This window comes from Morone saxatilis, unplaced genomic scaffold (genome assembly GCF_004916995.1).
Source record: "Morone saxatilis isolate NCDOM2014 unplaced genomic scaffold, NCSU_SB_2.0 Contig8, whole genome shotgun sequence".
In the NCBI taxonomy this organism is placed as follows: domain Eukaryota; kingdom Metazoa; phylum Chordata; class Actinopteri; family Moronidae; genus Morone; species Morone saxatilis.
The window spans coordinates 6,344,657-6,363,215 of record NW_023340257.1 but is presented as its reverse complement, the minus strand read 5'-3'; the positions used below and the strand labels follow the sequence as shown (position 1 = coordinate 6,363,215).

Genomic DNA, 18,559 nt, shown 5'->3' with positions numbered 1-18,559 from the left:
ATTATTACAGAGTAATGTTTGTCTGGTATGCCGTTAACTTTTCTTCTTTTTCCATTGGCCTCTAGTTCTTAGCCTCATAAACTACTCTCTGGACCACAATTGCAAATCATACACACTGCACTTTTTGTAGGGAAAGGAATAGAAGTTATGTTCACCACATTGTGCACTCAATGCCTTCTCGTGTCTTGTAAAGAGAAGAGAAGAGAAGAGAAAAAAAGAGAAGAGAAGCAAGTTCTGTCCTGTATCAGTCTGTATGTGTGCACTGCATGACAACCATACAAAGATCACATAATATTTTTGGAGGTTAAATAAGTCCATTAGGGCCTGGTCTCTATTTCTGGTATTTATGTGTATCCTGGGACCTGTGTGTTTTACTTGGGATCCGGCCCAGGTCCAATATCTCAGGACGATCTGCTAAACAAGCTTCTGTGCTGTCTGGCTGCTTCTTCTAAAGTATTTAAAGCAGTGTTTACTTGACGTATACTGTAATATAAACACACTCTGTAACAAACTCTCTGTAAAACTGCATTTTAGCATCAAGCAAGGGATGCTACATTGATATCTGCAACATATCATACCATTACTAAAATTATTCTTGCAGTAGTAAAAGTACTGCTGCTGCTAGTACAACTATTACTGGTATTGGTAGTTCAAAAGCCACCTCTGCTGAATCAACTTTTGCTGCTGCCACAATAGTTACTACAGTGAATCAAACATAGGATAAAACCACAGACTTAAAGTAAAGTAAAGCCTAAAAGGCCTCCTTTCAAAAGTCTGTTTCCCACTAACATGACTTCATCTCCTCTGTTCCTCCCTCCATCCATCTCTCCAGAGATCCAGTTGTGTTTTTCCTGTTCTGTTTCTCCATTACCATGGTAAACCTGCCTAATGCCAGAACAGGAAACCAGTGTGAGGGCTGTGGCAACTGTGGCAGCCTGAGGGGACATGCCGTCATGTGGCCGTGCTTTCTCTACAGTTAACCAGCTAACCACCATATAATGATTTGGTAGGAAACTGACGGGGACTTGTTCAGTTAACAGTCACTGTAACAGTAACAAAACAGTATGTGTAACATTTCAACTGCTTCGCTACAAAGCAGGGGCCTTTCCAGACTTTTTTGACTGGGGTGGCACAAGTAGGGCACTGATTTATGCAGGGGTGGCATGAAATATTTGTCTCAGCTTTATATATATTCCCAATTTATATGATTCTAATGCTGTTTAGGGACCCAAGTATGCAGAAGTGTTCCAATTTACTGGCAAAAAATAACACATTTATACCATATGCAAAAAAAGTATTTTCTTTTGCCCAAAACTGCAAGGGGTTTGCATAAAATGGGCATGTCTGCTTGTTAGTGAAAATGTCATGCCAGTTTTTTCATTGCCATAATTTTGACATTGTTGGTACCATGAACATGTCTAGTTTCATCACTCTAGCTTTAAAATGGAGCCCACTACAGTGGACACTGGAAGAGGTAAGGATAATGAAGTGGCACTTGGGGTGGCCAATCAGATTTCAGGGGTGGTCAGTGCTACCCCAGACTCCCCCTCTGGACATGCCCCTGCTACATGAACATACTAAACCTTAGCCACAGTGGTGTAGTATCAGTTGTTGAATCTCAACTAATAAACTGTTGAAATGTTACAAATACTCTATAAACTATCTGTATGCAGACTATCCAAAAAAAAAGTTAACCGATTTTATCCTTTAGTATAAGACTGTTAGACATTAGTTATGTCGGTGTCAGGGGAGTCATCTGGTTGAACGATGCTCTTACTGCTAGCCGATGTTCTGTAGGTTAACTACAAGCTCACAGTCAGAGCTCTTTTGTTACATGGCTCTGTCTTATGCCAGTTGCACAGAAATCTACTGCTTTGGTCTGAGCTTGCCTGACTTTTATGAGCACTGAAAGAATTTGTGAAACAGCTGCCAAGACGCTTCATGGTTCTGATTATTCTGACAAACTTTATAACTGCTGTGCATCTCAACTGATGTATTTCTGAAGTGTAGATAGTGCCGTCCAATTCAACTCATTGCCAGAGCCCCTGCACTATTACACGGATGTGGTTAGTTCCTGGCTTTATGTACTACTGTTTTCTGCTGTATTTATGTGCTGCCACGGGATTGGCAGTAGAGATAGTGTTATCTGCCTCTGCTGCTGCTGCTGCTGCTGCTGCTGCTCCCACTGGTACTTCCCTTCTGTTACTGCCAGCCTGGTTTTACTGGAATCACTGGGTGTGCTGCCATCTTTCATGATTCACTTGTGATCTTCAGTCCAAACATCACAGCAAGCTTTAAGATATCGCATATGTTTTCTGTTATGAAACATCCCTGTTCACAATGAAAGTTTGGAGCTTAAATGTGTTTATCTGCATCTCTGTCATCATTAAGTATGAATACCTCTCATGCTTCCAAAGCCCATGTATGGCAGTGGATCATTTGCTTGTGCAAATAAAAGTAAGCACACTGACAGAGATATGCAACACCGACTGGCTCACCTCTCTGCTTCTCCTCTCCAGGCTTCACATGTAAAATGTATTAAATAACATCTGAATCACATAAAGGATAAACAGTGAGTCCATTTGCAATGAGACAATCCTCTGTCACAATTCGGTTATTGTTGAAAATCCAAATGAAAAGCAGCCGGCTTGCATTTGGCCAGACTCCATATCAAAACTGCAGGTTTTAACAGATGATTATTATGTTGAAAAAGTGAATAACACCTGATTGATCACATTCTTACAGACATAATTACCCACATAGGATGTGATATAACTCAAACCAAAGATACTCACATAATCAACAGAAACAACTTTAGGAAATCTTAAATATTCTCATGTTACAGGAACTTTTTAACTCATGGTCAAGTGCAGAAGCATCTCAGTGTGTATATGTCTATATATCTGAATCATTGGACCTTTGAATGATTACATTTCTCTTACTTCTGCTTTTGTTACCTTATAGTGAAACGCAGGAGATGAAGGACACATATACATATTTGAATACACTTATATATACACTTGGAAGGCCTCAAAACGACTGACTGAAGGATCTATAAAGTGATGGCCCCTTGAGAAGCCACCTGCCACTTTGGGATTAAATGTCCCAAATCCAGTTTAAGAGCTGTATCATATCTAAAGGAATAAAAGTAAAGTATACTCACTGTGTGAAGGAATAGGTCAGTTCTCTGCTGGCTACTAGTGCAGCGTGTAGGGTGAGTGTGGACGCTTGACTGAGAGTTTGTATATGCCTCTCAGGGACCTCCCTCTCAAAAATGCCGGCTTAAAAGGAGCAGATGAGGCAAGATGACTTCACTATAGTCTACAAAGAGAGAGAGAGAGAGAGGGAGGGAGGGAGGTGGAAGGAGGGAGTATGACGGAGAAATAGGAGGGCGAGTGGGGAAGGAAAAAAAGGAAACTTCATCCTTAAAAGGGCACTGGCCTTTCAGCAGCTCCCTCTCCCTGTCTGCGCGTCTCTTCCCCTCACGTCTAGTTAAAAAGCCCAGCCTTATTTGGGTAGAGCTGTTCTCTGTAGAGGAGAGACAGCAGCCAGGCAGCGTTGGTTTGGTCAGCAGGAATTCTCCAAATACTTTCACCACATCCCTCCCTGTTCAAAGTGGCAGCATGATGGTGAGGGAGAGGATTTGGCTGACAGAAAGGGAGAGAGGGAGGAGCAGAGATGCAGAAAGAAGAGATGGGACTTAAAGAAAATAAAGGAAAAGACACTGGGTGTGGAAAAGAGAATTAAGGTGTTGGTCCTTTCCTGTTGTAGGGAAGCAGCAGTGTCAAAAATGACTTCCACTTTTTTGCACAAGAAGGAGGATATGATGAATAATAAAGGAAGGAGAGGAGAGTAAGAGGGAGATGAGTGGAGAAGATGTAGGAAGAGTGGAGAGGATTAAGAAAAAGAGGATGAAGAAGGAGAGGAGAGGAACATGTTAAAGAGGAAAGGAGAGGATGTAAGGAGAGAGGAAGGAGATGAGAGGGGGAAGGAGGAGAGGAGAGGAGTAAAGAGGATGAAGAAGGAGAGGAAGAAGGAGAAGAGAGAGGGGGAGAGAGAAATAGATGGGAGTAAGGAGGAGTAAAAGACTCATCATCATTCAGGCAGAGAACTCCATGTAAGTCCTGGGTTAGCAGCTGCACCCAGTGTGTGTGTGTGTGTTTGTGTGTGTGTGTGTGTTCACATATACCCCGACACCACCACTCATGACATTTCCATCACTTCCATTTCCATTACAGACACTTTTTGGCACAATCCTCCTGATTGAATATAAGAGGTGTTGAACGTATGCGTATAACTGCAGCTGGCTTCACTCCCTCAGTGGAAAGTCTGGCGATAGATCACACTCAGGATGAGAATCTCATATGTAACCACCCTTACCTCAACTCATATGTGGGATTCATACAGACGAAGCAGCAACAGAACAGTTTCTCAATCACTCGTTAGCAATAACATACACACTGAAACTGATATATTATTTTGAGTACGCACTAAACATTTATCTCTTTACAAAAAGCTTAGAAAGAGGTCAGAATTATTCCTTTGTTATATTAAGAAACAAACATGCCAATGTCACAAATGTTTTTAGAATCGATTTTCCATTTTTGGTTCTGTGATATTTCCTGCCATATGGCTGTGGTCTTCTCATTAAATCCTGCTTGGATCAGCTGTAACTAGAACAGAGCCAGATGTTGTACACATTCTCATGTGTTTTATTGGGTGAGTATTTGTGTGATTGACTTTCCTTTGATAGTTGACTCTGAGGAACACTATGGAAGATCTGTAATGCCTAAATGAAAACAGAAACATATATAAGAGTACAATTCACATTGTTATACCTAGGCATTTCAACCCTGTCTCCCCTAAATTACATTCATATACAACTAATTTGCAGCAGCAATTATGTTTAGAAGGGAGATTGAAGATGTTTTATTGTTTTTTTTTGTATAATGTTCATTGATGTTTTAATTTTTCTGCCATAATATGCGATCTTGCAATACGTTTTCTCGTAGTAAAATGTGCATTATCAAACTTTTTTGATTAGGTTTGGGAACTCACAGCACTGGATTCATTTTAGGGAAAGATCGTAGTCTTGGTATAATACAGAAAAAGTTCACACAGATTTTTTCACAGAACCAATTCCCAGTCTCACATTTCACCCTGTCTGGTTTTCTCCCTGTGATGTACTAAGTCTCCTTTTGTTTCGCCACTCCTGCTGGGAAAATAATGTTTTGGAATAAATATTGTCATTCACTTCCTTGGTGATTGACTGACTATTTGTCAGTCCTTTATAAGGTTACAGCAAGCAGATGGTTAGCTTAGCATACATACTGGGAACAAGGAAACAGTTAGATGGCTTTGTCCAAAGATAACAAAATCCACCAACCAGCATCTCTGGATCTCTTAACTTTTTTTTTAATACACACAAAAACCATAGTGTACAAACTACAAGCTGTCTGATGGCCAGGCCTTGCTGCTACCTCACAGAAGATCCCTACTGGAATGACTGGTATGTTTAAACTCCCATAGTGTGTGTGTGCCTGTTTGTGTGTGAAAATGTGTGCATGTGAGTAAGCTGCTCCTACATCATGTGTTTATTCAACTGAAGGAATTTACTTAGTCTGGCTGTGGTTCATGATCTACCATGAAAGGCACTTGTTTACAGTATTATACAATACTGTCATAGGCCAAATGCTTGCAGCAGCAGTGTTATGACCCACTGTCATCATTCCTTAATGATATCAGAGCCTCTGACTGCTACCTATTTCCATTCATGGTCTATGTGTGTCTGTGTGTGTGTGTAAAGCTAAAATACATACCACATTTGAAAATAAAGTAACATCACCTGTCAAAAAAAAACATATTTATGTCCAAATCAAAGCAGTTTCATACCCTGTACACAGACACAGTCATTGTAGTCATGGTAGTTTATTCACATGCGTGTTCATAATGTTTTTTAATTATGCAAATATTTTCAAACTTGAAAATACAATGCAAAAATATAAGTGTCACCTCCTTTGTGTTTAAATGCCTGCATACACATGCACCAGTCTATGTGTGTACGACTTATCTTGTTTATCTCTACTGCAGGGGTTCTTAAACTATGGGTCTTGTCCCATGATAGGTCACAAACCTACATCTGGTGGGTCAACATGAGACAAAGAACACTAATTTATTTTCATCGATTAGGATCTCAGTTGAATGAGGATAAATGGATTCATAAAAGGTCCTGGAGTCAGAGAGTTTAAGTAGCCCGGATCTCCAGCTGGTGTGTTACTCATTAATATGGGGGTACAGAATGTAACCAGTAAAGATATTGTATTGCAGTTGGTTACAGAGCTTCCTCCCGGACATCAGCTCTGTGTAGACCTGATCGCCCTTCTTCATCTCCAGCTGCACAACCTAAAAGCATACACAGTAAACAGTGTTGTATCTCACTTAGACATTACAAAATCATGTCAAAGTCACAAGGAAATAGATCTAATTTGTATTTTTTTAACTCTAGCTTTTATTCTAGCAACTATTTCATATCACTTTGTTCTTGTTAAACAATCAGATACACCTATTACCTGAGTGCCACTGTCTTCACCATCCTCTCGATTGTTCTCCCACACGCTGACCACCACCATCCCATTCTTCATCAGATGAACCTACGGATAAAACAAAACACAAAATTAAGAGACATTTGAGTTTCTACTGCTACAGTATGGGCGTAAACCAGCTAAATGTATTCTGAAATCAGATATTTATCAAATCTAACTGTTTACTTTATGGTAGAGGCGCTCCCCTTTTGTCACGTATGAGTAGGCTGTGAAGGAAAAGAGATAAACACCAGCACATGGGGCAGTGAAGACACCTGGAGAGGGAGGTGAAGAGTTAGTGGACCTGCAGTGGTGTATGTGGTACATGAGACTTTAGTTCAAAATGGTGGGTAAAGTTTTCACAAGTCATTTTATTCCTTTTGTGCGTGTGTGTTTTCTTACCCAAGGAAGGGTTATATCCATCCCCATCGTTAAGACTGACAATTGCATAGGGGATTGGCACATTCGTGTTGAAAGGACCAAAGCAACGTTCAGTAGATCCAGGAATTGCGATGGCAATATTTGGGTCCATGGTGGCTTTGAAGGAAACCTTGGCACCGGCTGAGAATAAGAGAGATGGGTTTATTGTACAGTACAAGAAAGCTCACAAAGATTTGTTATGTCTGAATTGCCAGATCTGTAGGTCTAAATCTACCAACCATCACTGCTTACCTGTGATCTCCTGTACTCTGCTATTCAGTGTGCTGATAGAGTGCCACAGATATTTAATCCTTATGAAGGTATCCTGTTCTATTTGGTACATTTCATTGGCTGCACAGCAGCAGCCACGCTGTTTAGTGAAAGTACAATTGCAGTCCCATGGGTCGCAGGTCAGAGTCCCTGTCCATTTCACTGAAATAGGATGGAAGGATGGTCAGAAAGGAAAAAGAGAAGAGGGGAAGGGGAGATAGCTATGTGAGGGACAACATAAAGGGCAGAGGTGTGTATTAGATGAGATGAGTGCTGGATGAAAGGGATAAAATGTGTCTTACATGCGGCCTCTTTCAGAAACTGAATGGTGGTGGATTGGGCCTCCACATGACCACAGGGAAACAGCGTCCCCAACAGGAACAAAACTGATAGTACAAACATCTGAAAAAATATTTACATTACATTTGAAGCTCTTACAGTTTCTAAATTCCAGTCAGTCATTATGCATCTCTGATAGGACTTGTTGGACTACACTAGGTCATAATAAATGTCAAATGTCAATACAGAATTAAATCTGTTTAGTTCTGCATGACTTTTTGATATTTATATTGACTATTTATTTATATTGAAATGCTTCTGTGTAAGGTTATTGATATGCAATGCATATAACCTCTCGTTCAACAGTATTTCAATGTTTTCCTGTGTAAAACTAACCTTCTTCACATCAAAATAATGTTATATTCTCCTAAGTGCTGACGGTTTATGTAACCTACAAAATTAGCCCCGTTTTAATCTTTAGGTCTGGACAACGTTTGACCTACAAATTGCAGAATCAATGCTTACTAGGAAGATGAAACAAATCTGCTCTGAATTAGCCACACAGGACAGGGTTAGCCATCTGCCCAGCACTAAACAACAAAGAACATGCTCTTATTGTTCTGTCTGCCAGGTGTTTAAGTAGGCCTTTACTTGCTAACAATTTTACAAGTCATATAGGTTTTGTAGGTTTGTTATTTTCTTTATTTTTTCTGCTCCCTAGTGGTCAGGAATTCTAATGCAGGCTTATTTTATTACAGAGTAATTGATATATGACTAAGTTCAAATAATCCAAAAGTAACAGATACTTGTCAAACCCAATCTGTTTTTGTGTCACAAAACCACACATCACTCAATCATCATATCCAATAATTGAATAATTGACGTAAGTAAAGTATTTAAGAGAAGACTAAAACTGGTCACAGTCTTCATCAAAGCAATTGCATCGGTTGGTTGTTGACAGCCAGAGTGACCAATTTTGGATGGGATGTTTTTCTGCGATAAATAGATTTAATTGCGCTGTGTAAGGATAGAAACATAGAACTTACTGTTTTTTGTTCCTCCCTCTCCTTGTTCTGAAATGTGAAGTTCTTGTGAGTTTGTGAAAATGAGAGTAAGAGTTTTAAGCAGGGAATGGTTTTAGTGTCCTATTGATGCACTTCAGGTGATCCTCCCCTTAAGGCGGCAAATGGCAGAAGCCCCACCTCCTCACACACACACACACACACACAAACAGATTTCACAGCCAAACCCTGACACTCCAATTCTTTTCACAGAGAGCCACATACATCCCCGGTAATACAGTGCGATAGAAAGGACAAGAATTGATCTTGTTGCACCTTATTGTTGGGACAATAATAGCCCTTATTAAGGCAGCGGTGTCTGGTTGCCATCTTTCTAAGGGACACCAACTCCTCAGAAACGCTGATATGGAGAACATTGTTGTCAGATCCCTGAGGATATAATAATCTATGGACAAGAGGACAAAAGAAGCTGATAGGAAGTCGTTATCAGCCCATCGATAAAGGCCTGGATCTGAGAACAAAATACAGTGTCACCTGGTTCTCATGCGGAGATAGAAGAGAGAGAGAAGTGATACTGTGTGTTCCCAATATTACTTTTCCTTCAGATATTGTTGGAAACCCAGATGTATTAATTGTGGTTTGTTGTGGGTTGAGATATGCGATAGTTATTTGGCTGAAGTGGACTCCATATTCATGAAATGATCTTGTGCTGTGGGCCAATATTTATTCAATAATAGGTCCCAAAGCCATAAACAGGAACGACTAGGTGTTGCCATCTCTTATCTTGTTTTTCTTTGATTCAAAGGAAGTCAAAGAAGCTAGGAACCACCTGCAGCCTGATTTAGAGATTGTGGATCTTTTGATGTTTTACATTCATTTGTTGGCTGACCGTAGAAGTGTAAATATTACTTACTGCAAAGATCTTATATGTTCCTATGTTTAAAAAAACATGATTATTATTTAGGAGACGTTTGTTAATGGAGACACTTTTTCTCCATTATGGAAAATAAATAAATTAAGAAATTGATTAGATGGAAAATTAGAATGATGATTAAAGAGTCTAGCTTTGGTACTCTGCATGGCAATGTTGGTCGGTCAGGTGGTCCACCATTTTGTTCCAGACTAAAATAAGAAGCATTAAATAGATTGTACAAACGCTCATGTTCCCCAGATTTTGAATCTTTCTTTCCCTCTAGTGGCACCATTGGGTTGACATGTTTGGTTTTTAGTGAAATATCTCAACAGCTATGGGGTGGATTACCATGAAATTTGGTGCAGACATTCATGTTCCCCTCAGGTAGTAACTTTGGTGATCCCCTTTAGAGCCATTGGGTCACAATTTAAACTTCCAATGTTTGGGTTTATGGCCAAATAAACAATGCAAAACTAATGACATAACTAATGACCTTTGCCTCAGTGTATTTTGTGTTAATATAAGTACTAATTATGGATCTATTATGCAAACTAGATACTCAAGGAGGACACTTAAAGTTAACAACAACAAGTACAGGTCCGTTTACCATTTACCATTACATATTTACGGAGCTCAAAGCAGAATGACAGTCAGCTGTGTGTGTACAACTGTCAGTCATCTCTACTGGTTGTTTGTAACCTGAAGTTATTTGTTACTATCTTTTTTGTCTCTCTACTCCTATTAGATAACAGGGTGTTTTCTGTGTTGACAGTCACTTTAAAAGTTGACTTGGCTCCTGGGGCCAGTGCATTGTCAGTGTGTTTTTTACAGCCACCTGCGTGTATGGAGTCCCAAATCAGCTGACCTGGTTCTTCACATTGTCTTATCTGATTGAGGCCAGGGAGTATCAGGTGTTAAATGTCGGCTTTGCACACATCTCTTCAAAACAGACCAGTTCTTGAGATGATTCACATGACAACATGGGATAAAAGTGACTTGCGTTGTAGCCTGACCTGAGATGTGATTTCAAACCAGAGCTTTGAATTACTGCATAATGGTGAGTGGTTGGCTTTCTGAGATTTTTTTATATGGAGGTGAAAATGTGATGAAGCCAGATATCAGCAAGTGGCCTTGTCTTGCTTATGAGTCTTACCTTTTCTCTGTCGAAGTTGACAAAATACAGAAATTACAATAAATTGGTGCATTGCACCAAATAAGATATACATTATATACATATCAAAAGTCATTCACAGATAAAGAAATGTACAGTATGTAAACATACATAGTGATGTTACTAAGGCCCGGAGGCTCCAGGACCTCAAACAGAAAATGGAGGTTAAAGGGACAGTTCACCCCAAAAATCACAAATACATTTGTAATGTTATTTATCTATCTAGATTGTTTTAGTGCTTTAGGACTTATGGTTAAACAGCAAGCAAGAACACTCCTTACTTGTCTTTATTTTTCTCTGCTGAGTGTCCATGCAGGTGCTCCGACTAAATGCCCAGGCCAATAGACTGTATAATAACTTTCCAAACCATCTCTGAGCTGACTTTCCACCATGATCGTCCACCTCAAACCCTTGTATAAGCCTGTAGTCGAGCAGCACTGTGTAAACACTGGGAATGTCAGGAGATGGACACCGGAGGCTGATGAGGATCTTCAGGACTGCATTGAAATAATGGACTGGGCTGGGCCCTGTGAGTCACATGGGGAGATTACATCTTAGATTACATTAACTTCTGTGTTGAGAATACTGTACCTATACTGTACAGTGTTTTCAAGCCTTGGATTACAAGTGACCTAAAGACCCTCCTCAATAAAAATAACAGACCCTTCAGGTCTGGTGACCAGGAAGAACTTAAGTAGGTGCAGAGGACACTCAAGGTAAGGCTGAAGGAGAGCAGGGATACCTACAGGTGGAAGATGGAGGACAGCCTGCAGGACAACAGCAGAAGAGAGGTACCTTAGCAGTGTGAGGAAGGTTAACAGCTACAAGCAAGCTAACGACACGTAAGTGGGTGGAGGTATGGACAGGGCCAATAAGTGGAACCAGTTCTTCAATAGGTTTGACTCCGTGGGCCAATTGTCTCTCTTGCTCCAGCTCCACCAATGACTGTCCACTCCTTCCCCCTTCTCCTTCTGCTCCCTCTAGCTCTCCCAACTCTACTCAACTACCAAACAAAACCTTCTTGACCTCTCCCCGTTCTGTCTGGATCCATTCACACCTCAACCAACTCCCACCAACGACCACTAAGGCACCCACCACCCGCCATCCAACATTAACCCCCACTCCAGTGCCATACTGAGTGTTTATTAGTATGGCTCAGGTGAGGAGAGAACTGGGGAAACTTCGCACCAGGAGTGAGCCAGAGGGTGCTCAAAGTCTGCACAGACTAACTGTGTGAGGTAAGCTGAGCCTCAGTCTGGTAAAAGTTCCATCAGTGCGGGAAGGAGGACCACCATGGAGTACTAGCTGTACAATGGCGTATAGCTTGAACAAGAAGGGGTCAAGGCATTTAGATTAGAGATTAGATGATTAGATAGATACTTTATTCATCCCCAAGGGGAAATTCACAGTTTCCATAAGTATCCACAGACTGATAATAATAACAATAACAATAATAACAACAACAACAACAGGAAGTCAAATGCAAAAGAACTAATAAAATAAAATAGAATAAATAGCAAAATAACGAGCATTGGGTAAGTGTCCTAAGGTGCATGGGTTTCAAATCCAGTGGCCTTGAAAGGCGCCTAAGGTGCATAAGTAGGTGTCACATAATGCAGGGTGCACTGCGTCTGGTGGTATAGTTTGATACAGGGCAGACATATTGGAGTTTAGAGTTTTTTTTTCTTCATACTTTAGGCAGATGACAGCAAAACTGATATTGCATTTAGATTGAAGTTACTACACTGTTGTCTTTGTTAGGCACTGAAGATGATCTTAGTATTCGTCAGCATTGTATGGACAAATAAGAGGAGTCGTATGAAAATAATTCACTTATTAGTAACTTCTAATATGGGGTCAATCTATAATACTGAGAGAGGAATCAGTGCATTGTGCAGTTGTCTCTCTGGAAAACAAGGAAAAACTAATAATTTTATTTTTGCTGTTGTTGCTGCATAAATACAGGTGGCCCATAATTACTAAAGTTAGACCATATTAAATCACCATATAATCCAAACTTTTATTACTTTTTGAAAGGCATGCCTCTGCAGGATCACAAACAAACGTGACACAAAGCAATGGCCTATGCCCCGTCATGTAGCACTGTACAATCTAAACTTGGTATCTTTCTGGGTGAGTTTTTTGAAGCTCTGGGAATTAACAATGAATTATATAACTAATGGGATGCACTGTGAATAAAAATGTCCACATTTGCTTCTGAACAATGCACATTTTGTCACATTTGCATTGATAATGCAATCACTTGAACCAGTCTTAGCTAGCTAGCTGTCTAACATACAGGCAGCAGGATTAGGTTATTACGGACTACAGCCTAAAAAATGTAGCTCGAAGTACACTAGTGCTGAGTTTTTGTAGGTTAGACCAACAGCCCCTCAAAATGTCTGTGCATGTCCCTGATGTGATGATTAGTTCCTTCACTCTTAAAATAATCATGTGCAGTCATGTACCTTTGCTCCAAATCAAAATGTATTATGGTCACTATTAATTTTATAGTTAGTTGGCTTAATTACAGGCTTAAAACTCTTAATAAAAGGATTTTCTGAAATTCCCATTTCCCATTATTTGTGAAATAATGGGAAATTCATTTCCAGAACTACTGCAGTCCAAAATGTGGGCAGCCACTATTGAGTTCTATTTGCCTCAGACGTTGGTAGAGGCCAAAACAGGGCATAAAGAGTGGATCATCAGGTGTCCAGAAACACGACTCCAAATGCTAATGTTGCTCTGTTACTGTCGCATGTGTAATAGGCAACTTTTTTAAGGCTTGAATGATGAAATTAAACAACTTGTTTACACTGTTTTAAATTATGTATTTGGAACATTTTGCAAATGTAATTGAATACATTTCCCAGATATTTTTGAAAAAGTATTGTTTATATAATTATTTTTTGGGATAAACAAAATGTAACCAAAACCTTATTTTGGTTAATTAAAACTGTTGCGTGTTATATCCCATTCACTTACTTATGTGCTTCATACGTTCTGTAGATGCTTAATATTGTCTACACTGTTTTTATTGTGGACAATGTTGTAAAGAATGACTGTCTAACTGATATATGTATAATCAATGTAATCGTATTGTAAACCACAGTTTATTAGGAATATTACTTCACCTGGCTGGTGATATGGCTTTCATTTTCATTTCACTTCATGGTATTTTGTAAGAAAGGTCCATACACAGAGTAACCAAAGCTGGGAATAAAGTGCTTTATTTAAATGTTATATGTGTTATGAACTAAAATTTAAATTTCATACCAAACTAGGTCAAACATCCCAAATGTTAAAACTGTATCAAAAAAAGATAGCAAAGTGGGGGTAATATTTCTGAAATGTAGACATTACACATCTCTTCAATTGAAACAAAATCAACTAATGCCAACTGCTTTGTTTAAAGTCCTGATTTATTTTCTTGTAATTTTACAGGTGACAGGTTGTTTTCGTGTATTTCTCTCAAACGTTACATGACATCATTTCAGCAAGATAGGGAAATAATCTGTTACAGAACAAAGATACTCGCACGGGTTGAATCCAGATGTGACTGATTCAAAACCTAGCTTCCCTCAGAAAGAGCAGATTGAGATGAGTCACCACATAAAGATTTCTTCTAACAGACTCTAACCTTGGTAGTAGGGCTTGAAAGAGTTAGTAGTTTCTAAATTATTCAGTAAGATACAGCAGAAAGGCACTGAAAGTGTTAAAGTGGCTGTTGTCATCACAGAGGAAACATCCACTGAACAGGTTGACATACACATGGTCCCCAGCCGTCAGGTGGAGGACCACGAGAATAGAGCTACTGTCCTCTTGGTCATTCTTATTTTGGTCTCTGGATGCAGCCACCACATTGCCGTTAACCTGCAGAGCAGCGCAGATGGCCAAGATGTTACCAGGAGCCCCAGCGTCACTGTACAAGGTGACGGCGAGGCTGTAGACACCAGAGCGGGGAACAGTGAAGATACCGGTTTTTGGATTGTAAGCAGCACCCAGGTTGATGAAGACTTGTGAGTAGATGACAGGGGTGTTGAAAGCGAAGTTGCCAAAACACTTAAAACGATCATCACTGTATAGAGAGACAGAGAAGGCAGTGCGGCTGGCTGGAGATAAAAAGGGGAGACAATGGGTTAGAAGTGTTCAAAGTAGACTGTGCTGTCTTATAAGTGTGTATAAGTGTGTGTGCATGAGTGTTGTGCTTTTATGATCTACCCTCTGTACTGCTTTGTGTAGCTTTGAATGCGTCACTTACCTTTGATATTATTCAGACTTTGCTCTGTTTGTGAGTGCACCTTCTCCAACTCATTCAGGCTCGTGTTAAAGTATGACCTCAGGTTGTTCATCGATCGCAGCATCAGACAGCAGCCACAAGAGCCCTGGTCCGTTTGACATGCTGAACACAAACGCACATAAATACACATGCAGATAAGAATATATGCAGACACATTGATCAGGTACCCACAATTCCTCACCACTGTTAGCGTTGGGGTCTGTTTTCGGATATCCACGACCAGGTCCCTCCCAGTCATAGCTTGGCTGACCAAAAGCTGCATGCAGCAGACACAGCAATACAATAGCTGGGGGAAAAGATCAAAGACATGTAGCATTAAACCAAGAAGGAATTATTATATATATATCTGAACCATTGCTACATCTGTAAATGAATCTCACCTCTCATGTTGACGCTCGACGCTGATAGCTTCAGAAGGATGGAAGATGTGATGGACTGGATCAGTAGAGGTAGTGTCATGGGTATATATTTTTCTCACAGCCCCTCCCTTGTTACCTCTCAGTTTTATTCCTCCTCCTCCTCATTGCTCCTCCTAGTTTAGTTTTTTTTAATCGTCTGCCCTATTTTGCCTTTTTAACTGTATAACTGGGGATGTTTTATTGTCCTCATCAGGTGTTCGCTTTCTTAAATCACACACAAGCAGACACACACCCTTTCAGGGCTTTGTAGTTGGTTACAGACCAGGTATCACCTGTCTGTCGCCTGGAAAGAAATGTGCGTGCCGCCTCATCAGCAGACACGGTTTGAGGCGCTCTATCATGCAGCGCCTCAAACTGTGTTTAAATGATTCTTATGTTCTGTGCCGATAACTTTTTCTTGATGTGACGAAAGCCACAAATTACGTTCCAGGCGGCTGCACTGGTGTATACGTTGGTTGAGTGCACTGATCTGCCCGTTTTTGTGGGTAGGGGGCATGTTCAAAAGATATGATAGATATGTTATAGCTCACATCTCATTCCATCCTGACACTGTCTTCTTCACTGCTTTATGCTGTGTGTCCAGAATTATGTACAGAATGAGAGACTTTATGTACACACTATATCTGAGTTAATGTTGGATAATATTCTTTAACTAAACAATTTAATAATAGGTGTGTTACTATCATCACACTTTATTTATTATGGATTGTATTTCATTAGTCTGGTGATATTGCATCCACTTTAATTTTAATAATCATCAGTTTCTATGAGTAAGGTCGTGACACAGTGTAATCGAAACAATAACTTAAGGGCTTCAGTAAAACTGCTATATTATGTGGTTGAGAAAATAAAACATCATTTTTATTTATTATAAATGTTATTATAAAACCATTACACATCTTTGCCAACAATAACATCCAACAATACTATCTTTGTATCTTCAGTTTCTTCAATGGAGATGATGAAACAAAGAAACTCAGAATACCAACTAGTTTGTTTAATAGTCTGGTTTATTTTGTTAAGTTTCAGGTACAGTGATTTTTTACACTTTGTTTCAGTATTTCAAGATCAACAGCTGTTACAACCAAGATACCCTAACAGTGTGACATGAAAATTCTTTCAGTGTGAATTAGAAACATGGATTCCCTCGAAAGGTAATATCAATGTAATTGATGGGACATGATCTGAAACATGATGGAATAAAACAAACAAAATAAAGACGGCAACATCATGCTGGGATAGGCGATGGTACAAAAGATCAGATAGAGATTAGAGGCTACAATGACTGTCACCACAGAAAGATTTCATCTAACAAAGTCAGTATATGACAGGAGTTGGTACAAAGCCCAGAACAGATACATTTGCTAACTTAGTCAGTAGCATACAGCAGGAAGCCCGTGAAAGTGTTGTAGTGGCTTTTGTCATCGCAGATGGCACATCCTTGGGGCAGGACAACAGCCACCTGGTCACCAGCCATCAGTTTCATGGCCCAAACAGCGCTGCTGCTGTCTTCAGAGTCCTGCCCATTTTGTTCCTTGACTGAAGTCACCACTTTGCTGTTAACCAGCAGATTGGCACATGGGAGCGGTACGTTTACAGAACTGCCGTAGACAGTGATGGAGAGGCTGTAGACACCGGAGCGGGGAACAGTGAAAACACCGGTCTGCACATTGTAGTTGTTTCCCAGGTTGATGAAGACATTTTTGTAGATGATGAACCTTTCAGTTGTGAAGGGTCCAAAGCAGGTAAGACTCGTGTTATTGTTTAGGGCAACAGAGAAGGCACTGCGGCTGGCTGGAAAAGCAGATAAGATGAAATAGTCAAGCAAGAGAGATAAGAAGTAAATCAGTTTTGTGCTTTAAGACACTTTGATTGTTTCTGTGACTCATGGATGTGTCAACGCTCACCTCTCATATTGTCGAGGATCATCTTTGTTTTTGTCATCTCATTGTTTATTTCTGCATAGGTATAGTTAAAGAACAACTCCATCCTCTGCACCTGTTTCTGCATCAGACAGCAGCTGCATGACGCCGGGTCTGCAAGACACTCTGCACACACACACATACACATGTGCACACATTAATATATTAGGTTACAGATGAGTGTGTGCAGATTATGTATAGACAAAAGGGATAGACAATCTCTCACCACTGCTTTGGGCTTGATTCGGCTGTGCAACGGTGCTGGAAGGTCCATTCCACCCATACCTATTATCCTGACCAAAAGCTGCATGCAGCAGACACAGCAATACAATAGCTGGGGGGGAAAGAGCAAAGGCATATACCACCAAACCCAGAGAAAGTTTTGCATTCGATGCCTTTGCTTTTCCCAGGCAATGATCTGACTGTTTGTTTTGTAATTTTTCTTATTTTGAGATTTGTGTACAGAAAGTTTAACATCCATTAAACAAGTTGCACAATTCTTCTCCAATATACTTTACTCCCAAAATTGTCTTAACATACAATTTTTGACCATATCATCAGTATAATCAGTCACAATATTTCTAACCTGATCTACTTCATGAAATATTATGCCACTGTAGTTGCAACTTGTCTCACCTCTCATGTTGAAGCTGGTAAATGATGACGGCTTCAGAAGGATGGAAGGCGTGTAGACTGGTCGTGAGACAAAAGTCGTGGATATATATTTTTCGGAGAGCCCCTCCCTTGTTACCTCTCATTTTTATTCCTCCTCTTTTGACATCGCTCCTCCTTGTTTTTTCTTTATTGGCCACCCTATTTGCCTTTATAACTTTAGAACTGGAGAGGTTTTTCTTCATAACTACGGGCCTTCATTTTCCAATAATGACACATGAGCGGACACACACTTTCCAGGCTTTTGTTGTTAATGCCACTCAGGTATCACCTATCTCTCTCTATGTCTATTTCTCATCAGCAGCCATGCATTATGATTTGTAGAGATGCACAGTTGAAATTCTTTTTTGTATACTCGGTGTACAGTTCTGTTTCAACAACGCAGTCCATGGTTGAACATACTTGCCTTTTTGAAATGAAAAAAAGTACTACATTAATATTCTTTAAATACTGCTGATTCTCTGCCTGGTGGTGGTTCACACAGTGTGATGGCCACAGCCATGGCCACACAGCCATCTTAAAAGCGGTAACCTCATACACTTACACTTTCCTTAGTTCATGCTGTTTTTCCTTAAGATTGGTTTATATAC

The 18,559-nt window shown here is 40.0% G+C and overlaps 3 protein-coding genes across 4 annotated transcripts in view; all 3 read right to left on the bottom strand.

Moving 5' to 3' along the window:
• The window catches only part of tagln (transgelin), a 6,825-nt gene extending 3,508 nt beyond the window's left edge, over nucleotides 1-3,317 (bottom strand). The window contains exon 1 of one of the 2 annotated variants that reach the window (XM_035679680.1): nucleotides 3,164-3,317. The gene's annotated coding sequence lies outside the window, so the exon portion shown is untranslated. The remainder of the gene's footprint in view (nucleotides 1-3,163) is intronic. The other variant, XM_035679679.1, reaches the window with a different exon arrangement.
• A 2,956-nt stretch (nucleotides 3,318-6,273) lies between these two features.
• On the bottom strand, nucleotides 6,274-13,654 carry cbln18 (cerebellin 18). Its single transcript, XM_035680409.1, has 8 exons — nucleotides 13,642-13,654; nucleotides 11,046-11,183; nucleotides 7,574-7,657; nucleotides 7,254-7,433; nucleotides 6,984-7,142; nucleotides 6,768-6,856; nucleotides 6,570-6,650; nucleotides 6,274-6,402 (listed from the first exon to the last, which is right to left on the bottom strand). The coding sequence occupies exons 1-8, from the start codon at nucleotides 13,652-13,654 to the stop codon at nucleotides 6,274-6,276; spliced, it is 873 nt and encodes a 290-aa protein (XP_035536302.1).
• Nucleotides 13,655-14,334: 680 nt separating this feature from the next.
• LOC118341982 (cerebellin-1-like) lies at nucleotides 14,335-15,415 on the bottom strand. The gene is made up of 4 exons (XM_035680408.1): nucleotides 15,337-15,415; nucleotides 15,138-15,242; nucleotides 14,918-15,058; nucleotides 14,335-14,768 (listed from the first exon to the last, which is right to left on the bottom strand). The coding sequence occupies exons 1-4, from the start codon at nucleotides 15,413-15,415 to the stop codon at nucleotides 14,335-14,337; spliced, it is 759 nt and encodes a 252-aa protein (XP_035536301.1).
• Nucleotides 15,416-18,559: the final 3,144 nt, after the last annotated feature.